Genomic DNA, 25,168 nt, shown 5'->3' with positions numbered 1-25,168 from the left:
AAAGCAACAACTACTTTTTCAAGGCAAAGACATGTAACATTATTCTTGGCAAAATCATTCATTGCACTTTAAAATCCAATCAAAATGGTTTTAACATGTTCTTGTACTACTGGTTGCATAATTGGTGATGTTAACTTCATTATGTAACTCCAGGAAATAATAATCAACTTGAAATGTAATGTTGCTGCCAAGCTTTCATTCTCAAGAGACAGGTGTGTTTGTTTCCATGCTGGAAGGAGTAGTCGTACTACGACTTCACTGTGGTGACACACAGATGACAAAATATTAAATATAAAAAGGTTACTGTCAGCCCAAAACAGGTATCCAACTTCATGGAGCCCAGTGTGGATGCTATGTTTAAATAATCATTCAATAATTTATGGTAAAAACTTTTTATTACAAATACAGTAGAAAAAACAATAACGTGCAATATTTCTAAGTTTAACATAGTAGTAAAGAATTTCAAAAACTAGACAAGTTAAATTCAGTGCTTCCTCGACTGCTTAGTGCTCTTAGTCTTGGTTCCGGTCTCCGTTTCCTTCAGAGAAAGCAGTTTTTTCTTGAGCTTGGCTTCCACATCAGCAACTCTCTTGTTCCTAACGGATCGCTGCTGACCACTACGTTCACTCCTTAAACTCTGAGCTGAGGTGGACGTTTCCTCTTGCTTGTTTCCGTCTCCTAACAACTTGTTTCTGCACCAAATCAGTACTGTTACGCCTGTCAGTCAAAACAAAAATTACTTGAAAGAGCCTCAATCCAGCACTGAAATATACGTTGTTGTATCATCAACTCACCCATTCCAGAGCCAATCACTTCTCCTGTGGGATTAAATTTGTTGATCTGTAACGACATTTACATGTCTTTGCATTTCTTTTGAACTTCTTCTACATCTTAGTAGTACCTTCAACGTAAAACAATATCTTACATTCAATACAGTAAATCCTCAAATTATGAACTTAATTGGTTTTTGAACAGGGTTCATAAATCGGAGAGTTTGTACGTTAAATATGATTAATGGGTTGCAGCCTTGACAAAAATGCCTGTTTTAATTAGGTTTTGTAAACTTGAAAAATAATCTAAATGCTAAAACACTCTATACATTGTATATTAAATACTCATAACAAGGAGGTGATTAAGATGGTGATTTATAATGAATTCTCTCTCTATTAACAAGCTAAAAATACACAAGGTTAGCTGTGCTGTATGCTCTGCTATTCCAACAAGCACATGCACTCAGAAGTCCTTTTGGTGCCCTCAAAAATGATCAGAAATCACAAAAATCCCTGGCTTTAACAACCATATTGCTACAATAATAAATAATTATAAAATGATATCAAAAAAGAAAAATAAAACACCCACACGCAATTACATACATACTGGTTGTGTGTGTGTGTATATATATATATATATATATATATATATATATATATATATATATATACATACATATATATATATATACACATGTAGACATGCACCTGGGGATAAGTTGATTGGCAACACTAAATTGGCCCTAGTGTGTGTATGTGAGTGTGAATGTTGTCTGTCTATCTGTGTTGGCCCTGCGATGAGGTGGCGACTTGTCCAGGGTGTACCCCGCCTTCCGCCCGATTGTAGCTGAGATAGGCGCCAGCGCCCCCCGCGACCCCGAAAGGGAATAAGCGGTAGAAAATGGATGGATGGATGGATATATATTATATATATTTTGTTGTGGTTTGTGCAGCCCTTTGAGACACTAGTGATTTAGGGCTATATAAATAATCATTGATTGATGATTTATATATATATATATATATTAGGGGTGGGCAATTTAATGCGTTAATTTTGAGTTAACTCATCAATCTATTAACGCCGATGATAATTTTATCGCGCATTTGTGTATGTTTACATGCTTTTATTTTGTTAACGGCTATTGCTGGCGCCGGCGGAAAAGGAAGAAGAACGCAGAAAAAAAACAAAAAAAACATTGAAAGGAAGGGTAACTCCACAGAACTTTTACAGGGTCATTTTCATTATAAAGTACTTCCAGGCGGCGGATTTGACAGAATAATTTGATCGCGCATTTGCGTATGTTGTTTACATGCTTTTATTTCGTTAACGGCTATTGCTGGCTCCGGCGGAAAAGGAAGAAGAACACAGAAAAAAACAAAACAACCATGGAGAGAAAGGGTAACTCAACCTAACTTTTACAGGGTCATTTTCAGTATAAAGTACTTCCAGGGGGCGGATTTGATAGAAGCAAAGTCGTTTGTAGCCACTGCCAAGCTGAATTTTCTTATCACAGGAGTCCTTCCAGTCTAAAATATCACCTTCACGCGAAGCACACTGTTGATGCGAGCAAACCATTCAATAAAGTAGAAAGTGGAGCCAGGCTCCGGCAGACTACGTTAAATGCAGCGTGCGGGAGAAGTATAGATAAACGAGAGCAAGAGAAGCTAACAAATGCTATAGCGAAGTGGATAGTTACAGACTGTAGGCCCATTAGTGTTGTGGAAGACGTCGGCCTGAGAAACATTGTGCGAATCGCATCACGTGTGAGCCGCCATCGAGACGCACCATCGCACGAAGAATACACGAGTTGTATGAAAAGAAGAGGACTATAAAACTGACAACTTTACAACGTGCAGCTGTAGTTGCTCTCAGTGGGGACTACTGGACATCAATCGGTAACCATAATTACCTGGAGTTACAGTGCATTATATTGATGAAAAGGGGGTGATGCATTCATATGCTCTGTCTATAATGAAAACGGAGGAGAGGCATTATGCTGAAATATGCGCGGGGCACTTCACTGAAGTTATACAACAGTGGAAATTGACAGATAAAGTCACCACACTAAGCACGGATAGTGCACGAAATATGATTGCTGCTGCGAGACAACGAGACAACTGCCTTTTGATCATATCCCCTGCTTTGCGCACAGTCTCCAGCGTTCTGTCACTGTTTGTCTGCACAACAGTGCGTTTGACAACATCCTTTACAAGTGCAGAAAAGTTGTCGGGCACTTTAAACATAGTCCAGCAAATGCAGCAGAATTAGAGCAAAAACAAGCTGAACATGGACATAAGAAAGAGGCCCTTGTGCCAGATGTTCCTACCAGATGGAATTCAACTCTGGACATGATAAAAAGCATCCGCAGAAATGAACGTCCTCTGAGTGACGTCCTCACCACAAGCACCAAGATTGCCATGCCAACTCCAGCTGAAATGGACAAGCTGCAGAGGCTGGAAACGCTACTGGAACCTTGCAGGTATGTTTTACATCATATTACTCAATATCCAGTCCGATTTCATGTAAGAGAGAAAAAATATGTAAATGCAGCATGAATATGTAGAAGATATTTGTTGTGTATAAATGAATGCTATTTATTTTTGGCTGAAGTGGAGTGGATTTTCTGTTGCAGGTATTTGACTGAACTTTTGGGAGGAGAAAAGTATGTGTCTTGCTCTGTGGTTCTCACTGCTTTTTGCCATCTCTTTCGGGTGATGGAGAGCTCAGATGATGACCCCGCCTACGTGACCAAGTTCAAGTCTACATTTAGAGAGGATCTAGAGCAATGGTTCCCAAACTTTTGCAGGCTGGCGCCCCCTTGGCTCCCCAGTGAATTCCTAGCGCCCCCCCCCCGCACACACACATGCACACACAGGTACAAAGTCATATACATTCGTAACAATATATATCAGTGAATGCACCACCCTAACCAGCTCAACACAACACAACACGGCGCGTTCTGGCGAGTCCCCAATTTCATGTTGACTTGAACTCAAGATGATGTTGACCGCCAGAATGCGGTTTTTATTATAAGATACAATTCTGAACATTACAAGCTTGAAATTACAAACCTGAGCTTTTGCTTTTGTAGTCTATGCTGTCGGATTTGACTGGGCCAGAGCGGCGTGTGGTAACCGGACCCTGATGCGTCGTCCACTGACTCGTCCTGCTGCACGTGTTGTCTACAAATCGTCAAACAAACGTTCGAACTTCTGACTTCGACTTCGGACTGCCGCCCCCCTACTGCCCCCTTCTTCCTCACCGCCCCCCCAGATCTTTCCACCGCCCTGGTACCGCCCACTTTGGGAACCACTGATCTAAAGACACGTAAGGGAAATGCCAACATTGCATATCTGAAGATTGCTACTGCATTGGACCCTAGGTTCACGGCCCTCAAGTGCATCCCCAGAGCTGAGAGGAGTGAGGTGTGGGCTTCAATCACCAACTTACTGAAGGAAGACATGGTTACTGCAGAGAAACCTGTGCAAGAAAAAACCTCAGAGCCACCAAAGAAAAAGTTAACCCTGTTGGCTGCTTCATCTGAGTCTGATTCTGAACATGAAGAAGACTCAATTGAGAACAGTGTGCATCGATAGAGTAGAACCTGCCATAAATTCAGATTTCTGTCCATTAGACTGGTGGTCCAACCATGCAGGTTCACACAGCACAGAAGTACCTGGCCACACCTGCAACCTATGTCCCCTGTGAAAGGTTGTTTTCTCTTGCTGGTCATATTGTGCAGAAAAAGAGAGCTGCTTTATCTTCTGAAAATGTAAATATTCTTGTGTGCCTTACCAACTGGCTCAGTGCAGAAGAGTAAACAAATGAACTCTAGTATATAACTTTATAGTCTAGTCCTCAGCACAGTAAATCCCAGCAGTGAATTTTTTGGAGCGTCACCTCTCTCTAATAGAAACATTTTGTTCTGAATATAGACTTGTTGTGCTGCTTCATGATGACCGTAAAACTTTTCTGTTGTTACCTCAGAAATTGTCTGTAGAATTGTTGTGATTGTGGCTCAGGATTTTTTTTATTTTTCATAAGGAACAGTATAACATTAATGCCCAAGTAGTGGCAATAAGCTTTAATTTTGTATTTGCTTCGACAACATTGTTGAAGCTGAGGCTGAAGATTTACAAATATTTTATTGGACTGCTAACTTTTTAAAAATGCTATTAAAAGTGTGTTTGCCCAGTAAATATTATGGCACTTTAATTCAAAGGGCAGTATGTTTAAAATTAATGGCCGTCAAGTTCTATGAATGAACAAACTGCACCGAGTTGAGTGAGATTCTCTGAAGGAACTCCATTATTAACATTGACTTTACATTCTAGTCCCTGTAAAGGAAATCCCAGGGGTGAAGTGTTTTGTGCTTCACCCTTTCTTTTCTTTCTCCCTGATATAAGAAAATGTTTCTGCTGTTACCTCAGAAATTGCCTGTTCGGATGTTGTGATTGTGGCTCAGGGATTTGTATGTAGATTATATTTATTTTCCATAAACAGGATAACTTAAATACCCTGGTAATGGCAATAAGCTTGAATGTTTGTATTTATATTTTTGGAGCGGATTTTCAAAAAATATGCTATTTAACTGCTACTGTTTAAAAAGTAGTGATTTAAATTGTTTGCACAACAAATGTTTTGACACTTTAGTTCATATGGGAGAATATTCCAATAAAGCTGCACTACACACTACTTTTGAATTTATTATTGGGCTTTGCGTATATAATGCAGTTAATCGCGATTAATCGGAAAAATAGTGCGATTAACTTTGATTAAAAATTTTAATCGCTATATATATATATATATATATATATATATATATATATATTAGGGCTGCGAATCTTTGGGTGTCCCACGATTTGATTCAATATCGATTCGATTCGATTCTCGATTCAAAATCCATATTTTTCCGATTCAAAACGATTCTGTATTCATTCAATGGATGGGATTTCAGCAGGATCTACCCCAGTCTGCTGACATGCAGAGTAGTAGATTTAAAAAAAAAAAAAAAGCTTTTATAATTGTAAAGGACAATGTTTTATCAACTGATTGCAATAATGTAAATTTGTTTTAACTATTCAACGAAGTAAAAATATGACTTTTTTTTTTTATCTTTGTGAAAATATTGGACACAGTGTGTTGTCAAGCTTATGAGATGCGATGCAAGTGTAAGCCACTGTGACACTATTGTTCTTTTTTTTATATTTATAAATGTCTAATGATAATGTCAATGAGGGATATTTAATCAGTGCTATGTTGAAATTATAACTAATATTGATACTGTTAGTGATAATATTCATTTTTGTTTCACTACTTTTGGTTGGTTCTGTGTTGTGTTTGTGTCTTCTCAGTTGCTCTGTTTATTGCAGTTCTGAGTGTTGCTGGGTCAGGTTTGGTTTTGGAACTAGCGGGGTGTATAATATAGCCAAGAGTTGTGGATGCATTGGAATTCTGGGTAATTCTTATGTTGCCTTTATAATTTGTTACAGAGCCAATGTTCTCCAGAAATGTGTTTGGTGTGGGTTCACAGAGTGTGGCGCATATCAGTAAGAGTGTTAAAGACAAGTTGTTTTATATCACAACCATCAGTGTGATCTGTATGGCTGTGGAACAAGACCCCTGGCTTACACATAGTAACAGCAATTTTGGAAATGACGACAGGGGAAGCATCTCTCGTGACGTCACGACTTTGACCCGACGGTAAAAGTAAGCATGCGCTAATAAATTTGGGGAGCGAGATTGACCCGGCAGTAATTCAAGGCAGGCGCATATTACATGCTATTCAAGGAAATATGGTATACATATACACACACACACACACACACATATACATATATATATATATATATATATATACATATATATATATATATATATATATATATATATATATATATATATATATATATATATATATATATAGATAGATAGAGAGAGACAGAGGTGTATATATATATATATATTATTATTTTTTTTAACAAACTTATACAAGATTAAAATGTATATATGTTAAAAAATACAGTCATTTTACTTGCATTGCACTTCCCTAATTGGGCGATCTAACTCCGCTAATATTTGGCATCAAGCCAAGCAGCTGTGTGCGTGTCTATGTATCTACATGTGCACAACAGAGGAGCTGGTTAACTTATGAGTGTAGTGTGCGTGTGTGTGTGTATGTGTGTGTGTTTGCGAGAATGGCAACGTGTTGGCTGAGTGACGTCAGTGAGTGAGTGGGGGAGTAAAGAGAGAGAGGCAGCGTGTGCACTTCACAGTAGAATGATGAACAGGTCTTGTTGTGTCCAGCCAAACAAACAAAAAAGAAATCAGACTGTCACGAATCGGCAGCCTCGTCATTCTGACCGCAAAGCAGAGCTTTGCAGACCTATTGCACGGGTAAAGTGAAGGCTGTTACCCCCAATGAAAACATCCGCCCTGGAAAGAACGTCTGCCCTGCGCTCCCCGACTGTGGTCTGCGCCTGAGCTGTACAGCAGGACAGGTATAACAACTACATTATTACCTGTCACTTGTTATAACTCCTTGTGCAGATCTCAATGCTTATTATTTGAATGTTTACCTAAGTTTGAAGCAAAGGTGGTAATACAAATCGCCACATTTGGCGAGGCGTGTTTTAAAGCAACTGTTGTGAGAGTAGCGTATTTGTGTGTGTTCCTTTAAGAATGGAAGTATGTGGGGTGAGAGACGTGAGTAAGTGAGTGGGCTAGAAAGGAGAGGTAGCGGTAGCATGTGGAGGAGTTTCAATACCATGGTGGATGTCCGGGTGTGCCCTGTGGAAATTATAAATAAAGTGACCAACTTGTAACTAATCGACGGCCTCGTCATTACGACCAAAGAGTGGAGCTTTACAGACCCATTGCCAAGTAAAGTGAAGGGTGTTACCCCTGATAAAACATCGGCCCTGGAGGGAACGTCTCCCCTTCGCTCCTCGACCACAGTCTGGGAGCCGACAAGCAGGAAAGGTGTAAAACCGAACTGTTTACAGCGTCACCTTTATTGTAAGTTTTGATGCCCAAATACCTCCATATTGCACTTCACGCACCCTCTTTCTTAACCAATAGAATTACTGTTTTTTGCCTTTCTTCCACTCCATGATGTTATTGCTTGTATGCTCTTTTTGATACACTCAACATCAGGCGCTTCGGCTCTATAGTCACCGCCGCACAGCTGCATTTAGATGAAAGAATGGTACCGGCATTTTTCAAAGATGGTTTAGTACAGATTTCCATTGATTAGTACCGCGATACTTTATTATTACCGGTATACCGTACAACCCTTGTGGGTGCATCAGATTTTTTTCTACTTTATTGCAAACTGTATTGACGATTGAACATAATTCCTACATCCATCTGCTTTTCATGTGTATATTAATGTACTTTTCTTTTTGTGCTTAACTTCATTGTGGAGAATATTAAGAAACAACCTTGAGTTAGATGTTTTTCATCTCTAATTTATAATACTGTTTACCTATCTGCCAAAGTAATTACAACATTGTGTGCAAAGTACAACCTGTCTAAGAAAATAAGTAGCAACCCTTGAAAATGATAGCAAAACAAAATAATGTAACAAGAAAAGGATATGTTGATACTAGGGTTGCAAAATTCTGGGAATATTCAATGTTGGAAACTTTCCATGGGAATAAACGGGAATTAATGGGAAATTAATGGGAATAAACATTTAATGCAACATGCTATATCTTGCAGCATTATTATTAGCTAAAACAAACTGATTTAATGCAAATTCAGTAGAATTTCAACCCTACACTGTGCATTCCTCCATCACATGTGCAGATAATTCGCAGCATGCTACACAATACAGCAGGGCTATTGAGGCCACACTAATACTGGGGCCCTAAGACTTTATCCAGTCAGGTAAGTGTTGATGATATTACTGGGGTAAATATATTTGATCTATGATATTTAAGTTTAATAGAGGTGTAATGACTGTTGACTGCTCCAGCAGACTTCCACTCAAGCTAGCTAGCTGTTCCTGTCCTTGTTAAATGATTTTGGGGCCAATATCTCTAGCTAGCTAGGTTGATGTACCACCACAGTCTCATAATGAACCGAAAATATTTCTCCGTTAGTCGTGATGCTAATTTTCTCAATGTTAAATCCCATTCATTTATGCTAATGATGTTAGCGATCCGAATTTACCTTTTTTGTGATCTGTAAAGTTCATCTAGCAAATAATAAATCTAGACAGGGTTTTTTTTTTCCCTTTGTCATGAAAAAGGGAGGTTTTTGTCATGAAAAAGTGAGGGTTTTTTGGGTGGGTGCACTAATTGTAGGTGTATCTTGTGTTTTTTACGTTGTTTTAATTAAAAAAAAAAATATATATATATCTTTTTATTAAAAAATAATTAAGATTAATAAATAATTATTCTGCGGCCCGGTACCAATCGAGCTGATCTAGCCTATTTCTATTCATTAGTCCATCAGTAAAATATGTTTAAAGACTACTCCAATTGTTTAGCTGACAATTTATATCTCTGTGTGGCATTGTATTAGTTTTTTTACAAGAATTAAAAAACACAAACAGAATAATGCCACGTACACCAACTGATGTGTGTAGACATTTCACCCCAACCTGAAAGGCTGTGTACATTTGCAAATACTGTGCAATGAGACAAAGATGCAGCAGCATATAGACAAGTGCCCAATAACATATAATTATTGTAATTCCCCATTAATTCCTATGGACGGCGTCCACCTTTGAATAATCAAAAAATGGTCAATATTTCCAAACTTCCCGTGCTTAACTTCCCATGGTAAATTTCTGGAAATTTACTTGAAACTTCCACCCCTTTGCAAAACTAGTTGATACTAATAACTAATACAATCGAGTTGTTTTTAAATATATGTACAGTTGTCTCTTGTTTATGGCGTTTAATTGGTTCTTTACTCACAGACTTGATTCCGGCAACAACGGAATCCTGCAGCTGACACACAAGCTCTGCTGTGTTTGAATCAAAGATGTCAACGGTCCTCTGGTCTCCAGTGCAAACCCTGTCGTCAGGGTAACGACCTACCACAATGAGGTCATAGACAGGATGCCATGTGGCCTGCAAAGATAAAACAAGTTCTGATGTGACATACAGGTTCCCTCCAACACCAAAATGTCCGGACAGCTGAGTGCTAACTTTGCCGAGTCAACCAACCTTGATGGGTGAGAGATGCTGAAACTGTCTGTGTGGATGCTGGATGATCTGCTGAGGTTTGGACCAATCGTGAGATGAATAGACGCGGATCTGGTCGTACTGATCAGTTGTTAGCAACTTAGAACCATCCAGGGGGTTAAAACAGGCTATGAGGACACAGCAGAAACTTGATAATCGCCTTACATGCAGTGGAACAAGCTGCAGTGTCAAATTTGTCCACTGGTGCTTCTAAAAGTGAGAGCCACACCTGAGTTGACAGCCTTCTCATGAGGCATTTCATGGAGGAAGTTCGTTTTGTCCTTCATGTTCCTCAGATCCCACAACTTCACGGTGTGGTCCACAGAGGCCGTCGCCAGCAGCCAATCACAGCGCGGGTTGAACTCTGCGTGGCTCACTTTCGCTTTGTGTAACTTGCCACTGAAAATCTGAAACATTGACAAGAATTATGTGAAGTCATAGTGATGACATTTATTGTAGTATTAAAACAAAAAAACCAAGGACCTTTTGCCCATCCAAACCCAGAAGTAAGAGCTTCCCTAAGTTGTCCCCTGTCACGAGCATCTGTCGGCTGATGGACACGTCTACACAGCAGTACCAGCAACTGCAAGGACAACATTGCAAACACATAACTTTTGTCACTCATCTTACATAAACGCATACAAATTACTGATTGCTAAGAAGTGCCCACGCTAACTAGTGATGTAATTAGAATCACTGGCTAATATGATTAAATACAAGAGACGTGTCAAATATATAAAAAAGTAATGTATTTTCTGGAGTATAGGGCGCAACGGATTATAAGGCGCACTGCAGATGAATGGTTTATTTTGAATCTTTTTTCATATATAAGGCGCACTGGATTATAGGACGCATTCAAAGAGTAATTTTATTATTTATTTTTTTCGAAATGGAAAACACTTCCGTGTGGTCTACATAACATGTAATGGTGGTTGTTTGGTCAAAATGTTACATAGATCATGTTTTACAGAGCTTCATCAAGCCGCTTTCTCTACCGGATGCGCCGTTTTGTGGGCGGTCTTATTTACGTCGCTCACCTTCGTCATCTTTGGGGTAGCGGTGTAGCGTGCAAGGACGGGAGGGGAAGAAGTGTCAAAGATGGAGCAAACGGTTTTAATGACATTCAGACTTTACTTAAATCAATAACGGAGCAGCATCACCCCATTCAGAAACAACACAGGAAATGTGTCCCGTGAAAAACCGTCCGACCGGAACTCTCTAATAACTAAAGTTACTTGGGTGAATAATGTAAACTCACTACACCGGTATGTTTTAGCGCTTTCATGGCGAGTTTATTGACAGGTGTAAGTAAGAACTTCTGCGATGAGGTGGCGACTTGTCCAGGGTGTACCCCGCCTTCCGCCCGATTGTAGCTGAGATAGGCACCAGCGCCACTCGGGACCTCAAAGGGAATAAGCGGTAGAAAATTGTGAAGTTAAGTGAAGTGAATTATATTTATATGGCGCTTTTCTCTAGTGACTCAAAGCTTTTTACATAGTGAAACCCCAATATCTAAGTAACATTTAAACCAGTGTGGGTGGCAGTGGGAGCAGGTGGGTAAAGTGCCTTGGCCAAGGACACAACGGCAGTGACTAGGATGGCGGAAGCGGGAATCGAACCTGCAACCCTCAAGTTGCTGGCACAGCCACTCTACCAACCGAGCTATGCCGGATGGATGGAAGTAAGAACTTTACACTACTTTATATTAGAAATGGCAACAGCTGAGAATGAAAGTCCCATAACAAGTAGACAAAAAGAAGAAGCTTATCAACTACGTCATCGTCACAGACTACAAAGGCGGACACGCATAATTTTTCAGGATTCATGTAAATGATTTACATTTTTTCATGATTTTAACTATTTCCTCCTGTGTCACATTTCTGAGGAACATGGAGTTGGGATTTCGCTCTATGGTATCATTATAGTCCTCAATTAAAACTGGGTCTGAAATTCTTTCTTCCAATTTTGGTCCAATATTTACAAAGTAGTTATTAAAGCTTTCAACTACTTCCTTTATGTTGTCATTATGTTTATCTCCATCTAGGAAGTATTGGGGGCAATCCCTCTTAGTGACTTTTTTAATAATGCTATTGAGAATGCCCCATGTTGCTCTCATATTATTTTTGTTCATGTCCAATAATTCACTGTAATATTCTTTTCTACATGATCGTAGTATGTTTGTTAACTTGTTTTTATACCTTTTGTACTTAACTTCTGCCTCTGTAGTTCTTTGTACTATACATTTTCTATATAGTGTATTCTTCTTCTTACAAGCATTTTTTAATCCTTTTGTCGTCACTTCCTGTTCATGAGAAAGGACGCAAAAGAAAAAGGCTCCGGTTTTGCTACCGGAGTTTTTGTTTATTCTGAAGATTTTGACCACTGATTTGCGATCACAGCCACATGAGAGTCAACTGGCATCCTTGACCTCATTTTGGTCAGTTGTGAGGCACTGATACGCTGAAATAAGGCAAGTTGGATGAGACGTTTGCCTCAAGCCATCGGCGCCTTACCGCAGCTCAAAGCGGTTGCCTAGCAACCAAAAGCTACGGCGAGTTTACAGCTGTTTTAAAGTGCTTCCACTGTCGCAGAGTGTTATAAGTTGACAGACTAACACCTCAAATTGATCTGTGAACAACACAAGGTACGCATTGTTGGAACAAACAAGTTAAACGTGCTGCAAGTTGCTAAAGTAACTGCCGTTTAAGACACAAGAGGCACTGACGTCATCGATCTGCCACGATGCCAAAAGCTAAAGGGAAGACTGAAAGCCCGAAACCTTCGGTGTCAGCCGACACAGGACACAACTGGGACCACGATTTGAGACTGGACACATGATATGATGGGAATCAAGAAGGAGTACTACTAAAAATACTCCATGAATTAAAAGAAGATTGGAAAGAAATGAAAGAAGAAATGAAAGAAATAAAAAAAGATCTGAAAAAAGCAATGGAAGAACACAAACTAGATGTGAAAATTCTGCAGCAAAATATTGAAAGTCTGAAAACTCAAATCATCACCAGAAAAAATGATGTCTCTGATATGTGCCAACAATTGAAGACCTTTCAAGAAGATATGCGCCAACAAATGAAGACCCTTCAAGAAGACAACTACATGCTGTGGAATATCATAGAAGAAATGGAGCAGGGTAAACGAATGAATGATATCATCGTGACAGGGCACCGAATTAAACCAAGATCCTATGCGAAGGCTGTGAATAATGAAGGTGAACCAGAAGAAATGGATCTTGTCTCGGTAGAACAGCAAGTGGTCAACTTTCTGCAATCAAAGGAAATTGAAATCGACAATACCTTTGAAACAAGAACCCCACTCCAGTCGTGCTCGTGAAACTCGTAAACAGAAAATCTAAAATGGCATTGCTGAGACAGGGAAAGAAGCTGAAGGGAACAAATGTGTACATGAATGAGCATCTCACCAAACGTAATTCTGGAATCGCCAAAAAAGCACGCGACTTGAGAAAGCAGGGAAAATTCCAAGGAACTTGGAGCGCCAACTGTAAAATCTACATCAAGCTGAATGGAGGTCCAGAAGCAAGAGTAATTGTTGTCAATGACATCAAGGACCTGGACAAATTTTAAGTTTACAGTTTCCACAACAACGATGATAATGGACTCTGACAGAAAACAAGCACCTAAATTCAACATCAACACTACTACGCTGCAAGGGACGACAAAAAAAGAAGACTTAGATTCATGACTGGATCCATCTACACTTATAGAGATTATTGAAACGACATCAAAGATTGTTGAGCAAGGAAATATGGAACTACAAAACTTCTGCAACAAAGATGCCACCCGAACGCCTCCCTAGGGAAGTGTTTCGGCCACGTCCGACCAGTAGGAGGCCACGGGGAAGACCCAGGACACGTTGGGAAGAGCTGGATGAAGTGGCTGGGGAGAGGGAAGTCTGGGCATCCCTGCTTAGGCTGCTGCCCCCGCGACCCGACCTCGGATGAGCGGAAGAAGATGGATGGATATAATTATGTGATTTTAAATTGACAAATGTTGTGTTTTAGACTGTAATATACTGGGCAGCCAGTGGAAGAGGGGTTAGTGCATCTGCCTCACAATACGAAGGTCCTGAGTGGTCCTGGGTTCTATCCCGAGCTCGGGATCTTTCTGCGTGGAGTTTGCGTGTTCTCCTGCGTGGGTTCCCTCCGGTTACTCTGGCTTCCTCCCACCTCCAAAGACATGCACCTGGGGATAGGTTGATTGGCAACACTAAATGTGAGTGTGAATGTTGTCTGTCTATCTGTGTTGGCCCTGTGATAAGGTGGCGACTTGTCCAGAGTGTACGCCGCCTTCCGCCCAAATACAGCTGAGATAGGCTCCAGCGACCTCCCGCGACCCCAAAAGGGACAAGCGGTAGGAAATGGATGGATAGACAGCAATATCGTTCAATTAGAACACTAACTACGTATGTGTAGCTTGTGTGCTTAGCTGTTGTGCGGAGTTCCTGTTAGCTTCTACTGGCCTGCAGCCTACCACGTTTACATTTATTAAAAGGTGCCATATGTAATAATTTAATGTAAAGTCATTATCAAATGGCCCTGATATGTCAAAAGGCATTAATAAATCATGTTATTTTTGAATACCTTTATAACAGATAACAGTAGTTCAGCCGGGATATGCTCATTTCAAAATTAAGATTTACAGACCCCAAATATTGTTATTGTTTTCATTTCAATGCCCCCCCCCTCCACCGTTTGACCAATTAGAAAGTCTGTGAGTTTGTCACCAGGTTGCCAGTTACTGCCACTGGTAAAGTTACTAAACATGTCAGACATTAGTAAATCTAAAATGCGTCGTTACGATTCTCAACTTATTCATGACAAAGCCAGGAGATGCCTTTGAAAGATGGAGACGATTGAAGGCGGAGAAGAATTTTTCATCTGACACTAAGCTTGCTAGTTTCCGCCTTGATAGGTAAGTAAGGCATTTACGTTTTCTTATTACTTGTAATAAATGAAAATGGACATTGCGTATGTAAACTATATTGTCCAATACTATGTGATCTTGTCTAACAAAGCTAGTATGTTCGTGCAAGGTATGCTTAGCATGCGAGCCCGTCATTGACACATCGACATACAGGCTGACGGGGGAAATATACAGTATGCCCGTTAGCCTGTATGTTGAAATATGATTCAACTGACAGGGCAAAATATATTTTCGACAAATAAAACCTACGTGGCTTTGGGTAGTGTCAGTGCCTATTTCCTTCTCAATATGCTGATACGCTGAGGAAATGGGTTCCAACATTAGCACGGCTAATTGCGGATTCAGGTATTGTATGTGCATCAGGCACATATGGGGTGGGATTTGCTTGGCACAATATAACGCATTACATGTAATGATTTTCTACTTTGTGTACTGACATGGTAGTAGGCTATATGATTTATGCGTAATGTGGGTTGGCTCATAGAATCGTACGCTGCACTGAAAGATGGTGATGTGCGTACATGGAAAAGAATGCAGTGCGTCAGGTTGGAGTGGCCATGAAATGTGGCGTTAATTTTACTGTTGGCTTTGGCTTGCCATCAAAGTAGGCTTACGCGATATATATTATGTTGTATGCGATATATATTATGTTGTCTATTATTATATATATAATTAATTTGACGGTGGTCCGTAGCTGAGATAGGTGCCAGCGCCCCCCGCAAGCCCGAAAGGGAATAAGCGGTAGGAAACGGATGGATGGATGGGTCCGTGCGGTCACTCTAGACATTTAAGCAGGGTAATGCCAACAATCTGTCTTGACTAAAATGTTGCTGCATAACGTTACAAATACATTTGGCTAAACAACATCAATAAAATGTGGCATAATTACTTAGTAAACCATCTTGCAAGAAGCATAAACAAGAGAAACCTACACCGTAGGACTCATCCACTGCCATTTGAAGTTCCTTGGAAGTAGGATTCGGATTGGGCTGCGTATCTGGCAACCTCAGTCATGGAGAGTGGGAGGGGACTACAGAATTTTGATCGTGATTGCAGTACCATTTCTGGCCACATTACTACATATGGCACCTTTAACTGACATGATTAAAATAAAGGAAAAGACCAACCTTTTGTGCTATGTGACGACATTTACATGTCAGCAGGCGGTCTAGCTTTGCACAAGTAAACCCGCTGTTGGACTGCTTGTATCACAGATACAAGCAGATGCAAGCCGGTTTCATCCGACACAGTACTTGTTTTTAGATGATATTTGATCGGGACACCCATATTTATAGCGTTGTTAAAAAAAGTCACGTATGCATAATAGGGGACATTTAAAGAAACTTAAACACAAAAATACAAAAACACACACAATCAAACAACTCTCATCCCCATTCTTTGCACATTTCTTACCAAACATTGTGGTGATCGTGGCCACAGTCTCCAGTTCGAGATAAAATGGTGGCTGCGTGTCCCTCAAAGCTCTGCACGTTCAGTGTGCCCTCAACGGACGCCACATAGACTCTGGAGTGGTCCATGGGGCAAAACTTCATCCCTCCAATAGAGTCTCCAGCACCATTCTGTGTGCACGCACACACACACACACACACACACACACACACACACACACACACACAACTTTCATTGAGCACTTGTAATCTAAAATGAGATTTTTAACCCATAGCCTGGCAAGGATACAACTAAAATATAGTCTTGGCATGATCACCAATGATGGGTTAATCCATTAAGCAAAAAAGTGAGCACCTGTTGTGAAAAAAAGAGGAACATTTCTATCAGCATAAAATGCTGCTATGCATACCTCTGAAGACAATTTTGAAAATAAAAACTATTTTTTTTGCATTTGGTTGCATACCTACACCATATTTTACCTCTACATTTGTTCTCTACCAACCATTTTTGGCTGCCTTTTTGACACTTACATGTCCCATGTAATGTACCACAGAAATGTTTGGTTTTTGGTAGTAGATAAACACAAAATAATGTCAAAATCCAACACCATCAACACATGTACCGGTACACTAAATTAACTTTGCAAATTTAAGTGTCTGAAGCCGCAAAAAACGAAAAGTTGTACATAAGTCTTATAATGAAGGCAACACATGACGTACATTAGCTATAATAGCCTACTATCAAAATGACTAGGTGTCGCAGGCTGAAGCAAATCTTTGTTGACATAAATGTTTAAATTTTATATTTATTCTACACATTTTTTATATTCGAAAACATCAATAAATCAGAGGCTACTCAGAAGGTGACATAACGCCTGGAAAATACTGGCTTTTAATGGCCAAATGTATAGATTTGTATGTCCAAGGTAAAGGAAATGTCAGGCTGTCTTCTTCTAGTGGATTTATTACAATTTTTGCAAACTGGGTAACATTTGCTATGGTCCGGAACAACATGGCACACAAACAACTATCTGAAATGCAGCCAATATTACACACAGATCATGTGTCATGAGACATGCAAAACTAAGTTACATACAAAGAAGATAAAAGTAAAGGATCTTAAATGAGCTCAAATATACCTACAAATGAGGCATAATGATAATAATAATGATAATAATGGATTAGATTTTATATTGCTCTTTTCTATTATTAGATACTCAAACCGCTCACAGAGAAGTGGGAACCCATCATTCATTCACACCTGGACATGCACTATGTACATACAGCTAGCCTAAAAACCATGTTAGCATCGATTAGCTTGCAGTCATGCACTGACCAAATATGCCTGATTAGCAGTCCAACAAGTCAATCCCATCAACAAAGCGCACCTTTGTGCATTCACGCACAGAACAGTATAAAACGCTTGGTGGACAAAATGAGACAAAGCCTAAAAAGCTAAAACCAAAAAATTATTTTCCACCCATCTTTTTCCATTTTCAATCCTTTTTAAAAAATGTTCTAAGGAGCCACTAGGGCGGCACTGAGGAGCCGCATGTGGCTCGAGAGCTGCGGGTTGCTGAACCCCGCCCTGAGCTCATGACCATAGGTGAGGATGGGAACATAGATCGGCCAGTAAATTGAGAACTTTGTCTTCCGGCTCAGCTCCTTTAAACCACGAGAGATCGGTATGCGGATTTCCACGTTTTCGCTGAAATTTCACATGAAGACCCAGACCGTCAACATCTGCACTGTATTCTTACTTTTGTGAGTCTGAGAAGGCAAGCACTGTTTAAGTTGTCCCACTTAAATCACAGTGTTGTGATACCACATAGGTGATGAGTGGGGTTTAACGGGTCTAACTTCATATCTGTAACTGAGTCTACGGCACTCATCTGATCAGGGAACCAGCAGCAAGCTGTCAATCAATCCATAATCTTCCAACAATAGTAATATCAATATTAATGCTCACTGAAGGCAGGCTTACCCCTTGAATCATCATCCTTTTGCTGGGGAGCTCATAGTCCCACAGATTAATGTCCCCACCTTTGGAGGCCACGGCCAGCGTGGTGGGATGAGTGGGATGCCACTCCAAGGAGGTGATTCTGCGATCAAAGGGGCTGGTGGCTGCGTGGAATAGGTAGGATGAGAGCGAGCGGACAAAAGGCTCCTGGAGACACTGAAAAAGACACAAGAACAGGACAGGAAATAAAGCTAGCTCATGCAGAAAAAACAGGGATCTCAGTGAGGTAAACAATACAATTTAAAAATATCAGCCTAGGTTCAAGGGGACACTTTTGGAGGGCTCAGGGGTCATTGCCCTCTGAAGTTGAATACATTTGACCATTTTGAAGATGTTTTGGAAAGCATTTCCTACATAGAAATTATGTAAAAGCCCAAAAACACTTACCAATGTTTTTTAACCATTAGATGTTACCACATCTCTTTTTCATGACTGAACCACACCATCCTTAGTTCATTGTTTTTGTTGAGAAAATATCTTGTAAAATGTACAACATCCATAGTTTATTTCATTAGTTCAATGTTTAGTATGCCTTGAGAAAATCTCTTCACTATATCGCGACATGAGATATGAGGGCTATACATGATAACAAATATTATAATTGTAAAAACTCAAATATTTTGTTGAACTGGTGAGTCACATAGTATTGTCATGAAAGTAAGATTGCATTCCTGGTATCTGCTTCAAATTTTAATTACTAGCGGTGTCCGGTAATGGCTTTTTTGCCGATATCCGATATTGTCCAACTCTTAATTACCGATTCCGATATCAACCGATACCGATATATACAGTCGTGGAATTAACACATTATTATGCCTAATTTTGTTGTGATGCCCCGCTGGATGCATTAAACAATATAACAAGGTTTTCCAAAATAAATCAACTCAAGTTATGGAAAAAAATGCCAACACGGCACTGCCATATTTATTATTGAAGTCACAAAGCATTATTTTTTTTAATATGCCTCAAAACAGCAGAATGGAATTTGGGACGTGTTCTACCTGAGATACGCGACCCCGAAGGGAATAAGCGGTAGAAGATGGGTGGATGGATCTACCTGAGATAATATCGATACCCACTACAACTATGGGAAATACTATTCTGTGACTTTCACAAAGTGCAATATTTTTTTTTTTAACATATCTCAAAACAGCAGTTTGGAATTTGGGACATGCTCTCCCTGAGAGAGCATGAGGAGGTTGAGGTGGGCGTAGTTGGGGGTGTACATTGTAGCGTCCCGGAAGAGTTAGTGCTGCAAGGGGTTCTGGGTATTTGTTCTGTTGGGTTTATGTTGTGTTACGGTGCAGATGTTCTCCCGAAATGTGTTTTGTCATTCTTGTTTGGTGTGGGTTCACAGTGTGGCGCATATTTGTAACATTGTTAAAGTTGTTTGTACGGCCACCCTCAGTGTGACCTGTATGGCTATTGACCAAGTATGCGTTGCATTCACTTGTGTATGTGAAAAGCCGTAGGTATTATTTGACTGGGCTGGCACGCAAAGGCACTGCCTTTAAGGTTTGTTGGCGCTCTGTACTTCTCCTTATGTCTGTGTACACAGCGGCGTTTTAAAACGTCATAAAATGTACTTTTTGAAACCAATACCGATAATTTCCGATATTACATTTTAAAGCATTTATCGGCCTATAATAGACATCTCTATTAATTACAACATAAAGCTTTTTTCATTGCATGTAATCTTAATAAATTAATGATTATACTGCCAAATGTAAAAGTTTCTCAGATTTCACTTACTTTTCTCTATATGTTAAATGTAAACCTAAATCTTAAATATAAACCTATGTGTTAAATCTCAACCTAAATGTTAAATTTAAGCGCTGAATGTTAAATCTGAACCTAAATCTTAAATCTGAACCTAAAGTAAATGTGAGCGGTAAAGGTTTAATATAAATATATATGTTAAATCTAGGGTTAGTGCGTCTGCTTCACAATACGAAGTTCCTGTAGTCCTGGGTTCAAATCCAGGCTCGGGATCTTTCTGTGTGGAGTTTGTATGTTCTCCCCGTGAATGCGTGGGTTCCCTCCGGGTACTCCGGCTTCCTCCCACTTGCAAAGACATTCACCTGGGGATAGGTTGATTGGCAACACTAAATTGGCCCTAGTGTGTGAATTTGAGTGTGAATGTTGTCTGTCTATCTGTGTTGGCCCTGCGATGAGGTGGCGACTTGTCTAGGGTGTACCCCGCCTTCCGCCCGATTGTAGCTGAGATAGGCGCCAGCGCCCCCCGCGACCCCGAAAGGGAATAAGCGGTAGAAAATGGATGGATGGATGGATGTTAAATCTAAACCTAAATCTTAAATTTAAACAACTAAAATTATGCACAACACAAACTAACTTGCTACCGAAGAACGTACAGCAATCCTTCTCAACAAAAGAGAAGAAATATAACCTTAGAGAAAAATCTAATTTAAAACATTTGTATGCACGTACAACACTTAAGACCTTTAGTATATTTGTATGTGATATCAAATTAGGGAAGGATTAAGCAAATAAATCAAACAATGTGGCATATGCTAAGATGATCCAATTAGTGCGGTATACCGGTATTAGTAGAGTACGGCGATACTGTTGAGTCATATTCGTCACGTCGTATCATGCAGACGAGTATGTTCGGCAGTGCACAATTACAAAGTACTTGCAAACAGACAATAGACAGAAAAGGGAGGACAGAATTTGTCAGCAGCATTGTAACTACTTCTAAATCTCTAATCCTTGTCTCTATGGAGACAACCGAAATACAATTGTTTCACTTATCAGGGCGAGTGGTGGCTGTACGTGCTTCACTACACACTGTAGAACACCGGAGTCAAGACATTGGATGTGGTAAAAATAGTCTATAGTTATCAAAGTCAAGACAAGATTTCACTATACCAATTTAATATTGAACACACTACACAAAAGTGAATGAAGCGCGTACTTAGTCAACAGGCATACTTGTCACACTAAGGGTGGCCGTATGAACAACGCCAACACTGTCATAAATATGTATTATATAGTGAAACCACACTAAACAAAAATGACAAACACATTTTGGGAGAATATTTGCAGCAAAACACAACATAAACTCTAGAGAACAAATCCTCAGAATTCCCTGCAGCACCAACTCTTCCGGGAAGCTACAATATAAACAAACGCCATTTGCGGATCTACACCTAACATCCACTGTAATGATACCAAGTACAAGAGTGTATCTAGTCGATACTACTATGATTACATCGATATTTTTTAGCATCACAAAATCTTCCTTGTTTTTTTTTACATTTATATTATGCTTGTAAACTCAGGTAATATGTCCCTGGACACATGAGGACTTTGACTATGACCAACGTATGATCCTGTATGACTTGGTATCGGATTCATACCCAAATTTGCAGTATCATCCAAAACTAATGTAAAGTATCAAACAACAAAAGATTAAATTATTATTACATTTTAACAGAAGTGTAGATAGAACATGTTGAAACAGAAAGTAAGCAGATATTAAAAGTAAATGAACAAGTAGATTAATAATTAATTTTCTACCACCTGTCCTTAATAATGTTGACAAAATAATAGAAGGATAAATGACAGAATATGTTACTGCATACGTCAGCAGACTAATTAGGAGCCTTTGTTTGTTTACTTACTACTAAAAGACAAGTTGTCTAGTACCTTCACTATTTTATTTATGGACAAACTTGCAATAAGAAACATATGTGTAATTTTTAAGGAAGTGAACAAAAGTGGCGGATTCAGATCAGTGTCTGCATTCAGGATTTTTCTTTGTTTTAAGGATTCGATCCTGTGCTCGGGAACTTTCTGTGTGGACTTTCCATGTTCTCCCTGTGACTGTGTGGGTTCCTTCCGGGTACTCCGGCTTCCTCCCACCTCCAAAGACATGCACCTGGGGGTAGGTTGATTGGCAACACTAAATGGTCTCTAGTGTGTGAATGTGAGTGTGAATGTTGTCTGTCTATCTGTGTTGGCCCTGTGATGAGGTGGCGACTTGTCCAGGGTGTACCCTGCCTTGCAGCTGAGATAGGCTCCAGCACCCCCGTGACCCTGAACGGGACAATTTGTAGAATATGGATGGATGGCTGGATTATTTATTATTAAGAGATAGAGTTTAGGAGGTCTGTTTGTTTATCATGAGATTACATACTGTTTCTTTCAACTTTCACATCACTTTGGGGCAGTAGTGGTTGTTTTAAAAGGTGCTACATACCTAAACATTAACAGTCATGTGCAGTTGTGTGTGTTGTAAGCATTTCACCAATCTGGCGCCCTTTGCAAATTATACGTCATTTCCATTGTGTGTGCAAGCAATTTGCATATCGCAATACGAGATTTAAGATGAGATTTTGTTAGAAAATGGCGCAACCGTGCAAATGGATGGTTTGAGGACGGCTGCATTATTATATTTTATAAATTAGTAAACCTAGTTTTGGTAGTAGTTTAGTCAGTAACCATACATCCATCCATTTCTACCACTTATTCCCTTTTGGGGTCGCGGGGGGCGCTGGCGCCTATCTCAGCTACAATTGGGCGGAAGGCGGTGTACACCCTGGACAAGTCGCCACCTCATCGCAAGGCCAACACAGATAGACAGACAACATTCACACTCACATTCATACACTAGGGCCAATTTAGTGTTGCCAATCAACCTATCCCCAGGTGCATGTCTTTGGAGGTGGGAGGAAGCCGGAGTACCCGGAGGGAACCCACGCATTCACGGGGAGAACATGTAAACTCCACACAGAAAGATCCCGAGCCTGGGATTGAACCCAGGACTGCAGGACCTTCGTATTGTGAGGCACACGCACTAACCCCTCTATCACAGTGAGGCCCCCAGTCAGTAACCCTACATTATTATATTTTATAAATTAGTAAAGCAAGTTGTGGTAGTAGTTTAGTCAGTAACCCTACATTATTATATTTTATTAATAGTAAACCAAGTTATGGTAGTAGTTTAGTCAGTAACCCTACATTATTATATTTTAAAAATAGTAAACCACCAAGTTGTGGTAGTAGTTTAGTCAGTAACCCTACATTATTATATTTTATAAATTACTAAACAAAGTTGTGGTAGTAGTTTAGTCAGTAACCCTACATTATTATATTTTATAAATAGTAAATCAAATGTGATAGTAGTTTAGTCAGTAGTTTAGTTGTGGATGTACACAGTATAGTGATGTAAACATTTGATTTGATTTGATTTGACACTTCAAGTTACAGGTAACCCTACATTGTTATATTTTATAAATAATAAACCCATTTGTGGTAGTAGTTTAGTTGTACATTATACAAATTGTGCATTATACAAATTTGCAAAATGCGCCCATTGATTTTCAAAATGTGCACCACATATTATTGAAATATATAGCTGGAAGCAATTTGCAACAGCATTTTGCAAATTGCTCACATTAGTATTGTGCTTACATGTGCAGCTCCACTCTTACCTGTCTCACATGAGAGTGAAGACTTTGTCCCAGAGTGTTCCTGTAGATGTAGTGCAGTATGCTGCCATGTGCACGTTTCCTCTGGAATGCAGTGGGCTTGACAGGAGACCCTGCCGACAGACCCACAGTCAACACGCCCCAAACTCATCAAATTCTGTAATTGCACAATGCACACCTGTTTCTGCTTCTTTCTTGTCTCGTAGTTTCCTACAGAGCGTTGCAGAGTTTTCGCCAGCTCGTTTCTTTACCTTGGCCTTTCTGGATTCAGAGGCGGGCGACTTCGATCGTCTGCTGTTCATGTCTAACGTTGAAAAAAAAGACGTTGACTTGACATGGTCATAAACACAACAGCACACATTCTAAGCAATATGTCACACTTGCATCACAACCTCTTGCAGCTCACCTGTGATGCTTGGCGTTTGGAGTCGCAGCTTAAAAAGAAACTAGCAACGTTTACACAACAGCACTCACTTAGGTTTGGTTTTATACAATGGCTGTTTTGTAACTTATGAGCTACCAAGATTGACAGATGGGTGGCAGTGTTGGACCATTAACCAATAAACGTCCATAACCGGTAGAAAATTAATGGACGATTTTGGTCAATTCAAAAATAGATTAGTAAATTTACACAATGTATTTAAAAATAAACACATAAATGTATTGAAAAAGCAACTAATTATTTTGCTACAGGCCTTCAGTTGAAAGTAAAAGCTTTATCCATGTACTTACTTATGAACATGTACAACTAATATTATCCCAAAAAAAGTTAAGCGTTAGTAATGGCGGAACTTAAATCAGATGATTTAGTCAAAATCACACATATTCACGTTTTACGGTCTAAAAAAACACTTCCGTTTTTTGCAGGCGAGGTAACATTAAACCGAGATTGGCTGAGAAACAAGGGTGTGGAAATGTCCCAATTCTCTATAGAAGAGATAACATTTGGTATTTTCATAAACGACTGTAACATAGAAATGTTTGTAATTATTGTGTTCAAGGCAAAATGTTTTCAATATAAATGTCGATTTATGAAAGTAAGGCCTGCATTTTCTAATAGGCTTAATGGTTTACAATTATCAATCAAATAATGGAGAATGATTAGGAGTACAACAACTCTTAAATTGGTGTATTTGTTAAAAACATTTAAAGTGATTTATTAAGACCTTTTTGTCTTTTTTATTTTACTTTATTTTTTGAATGTTTTTTGTAATATTACTTTCTGTATTTGCTTTTGTTTTTTTTCCCTCTTTGTTGAAAGTGCCTTGACTTTTGTGTGAATTATAAACTTACGTTTGTTGTTCAATAAAAATAAAATAAAATAAAATAAAACAATTAAAATAAATAAAAAACCTAAACG

The 25,168-nt window shown here is 39.4% G+C and overlaps 1 protein-coding gene and 1 long non-coding RNA gene across 2 annotated transcripts; one reads left to right on the top strand and one right to left on the bottom strand.

Moving 5' to 3' along the window:
- Window positions 1–376: 376 nt before the first annotated feature.
- On the bottom strand, window positions 377–24,367 carry ddb2 (damage-specific DNA binding protein 2). The gene is made up of 11 exons (XM_061917159.1): window positions 24,215–24,367; window positions 23,987–24,112; window positions 23,812–23,921; window positions 18,320–18,511; window positions 16,340–16,506; window positions 10,452–10,551; window positions 10,198–10,375; window positions 9,951–10,096; window positions 9,699–9,854; window positions 795–840; window positions 377–717 (listed from the first exon to the last, which is right to left on the bottom strand). The coding sequence occupies exons 2-11, from the start codon at window positions 24,108–24,110 to the stop codon at window positions 485–487; spliced, it is 1,452 nt and encodes a 483-aa protein (XP_061773143.1). The 5' UTR covers window positions 24,111–24,112; window positions 24,215–24,367; the 3' UTR covers window positions 377–484.
- On the top strand, window positions 1,888–5,466 carry LOC133563186 (uncharacterized). Its single transcript, XR_009809013.1, has 2 exons — window positions 1,888–3,250; window positions 3,404–5,466. It is a non-coding gene; the product is annotated as an uncharacterized LOC133563186 (long non-coding RNA).
- Window positions 24,368–25,168: the final 801 nt, after the last annotated feature.

Source organism: Nerophis ophidion, linkage group LG12 (genome assembly GCF_033978795.1).
Source record: "Nerophis ophidion isolate RoL-2023_Sa linkage group LG12, RoL_Noph_v1.0, whole genome shotgun sequence".
Taxonomy (NCBI): Eukaryota; Metazoa; Chordata; class Actinopteri; order Syngnathiformes; family Syngnathidae; genus Nerophis; species Nerophis ophidion.
Note: the sequence above shows the minus strand (reverse complement) of the source record. Positions and strands in the feature narration are given on the sequence as shown.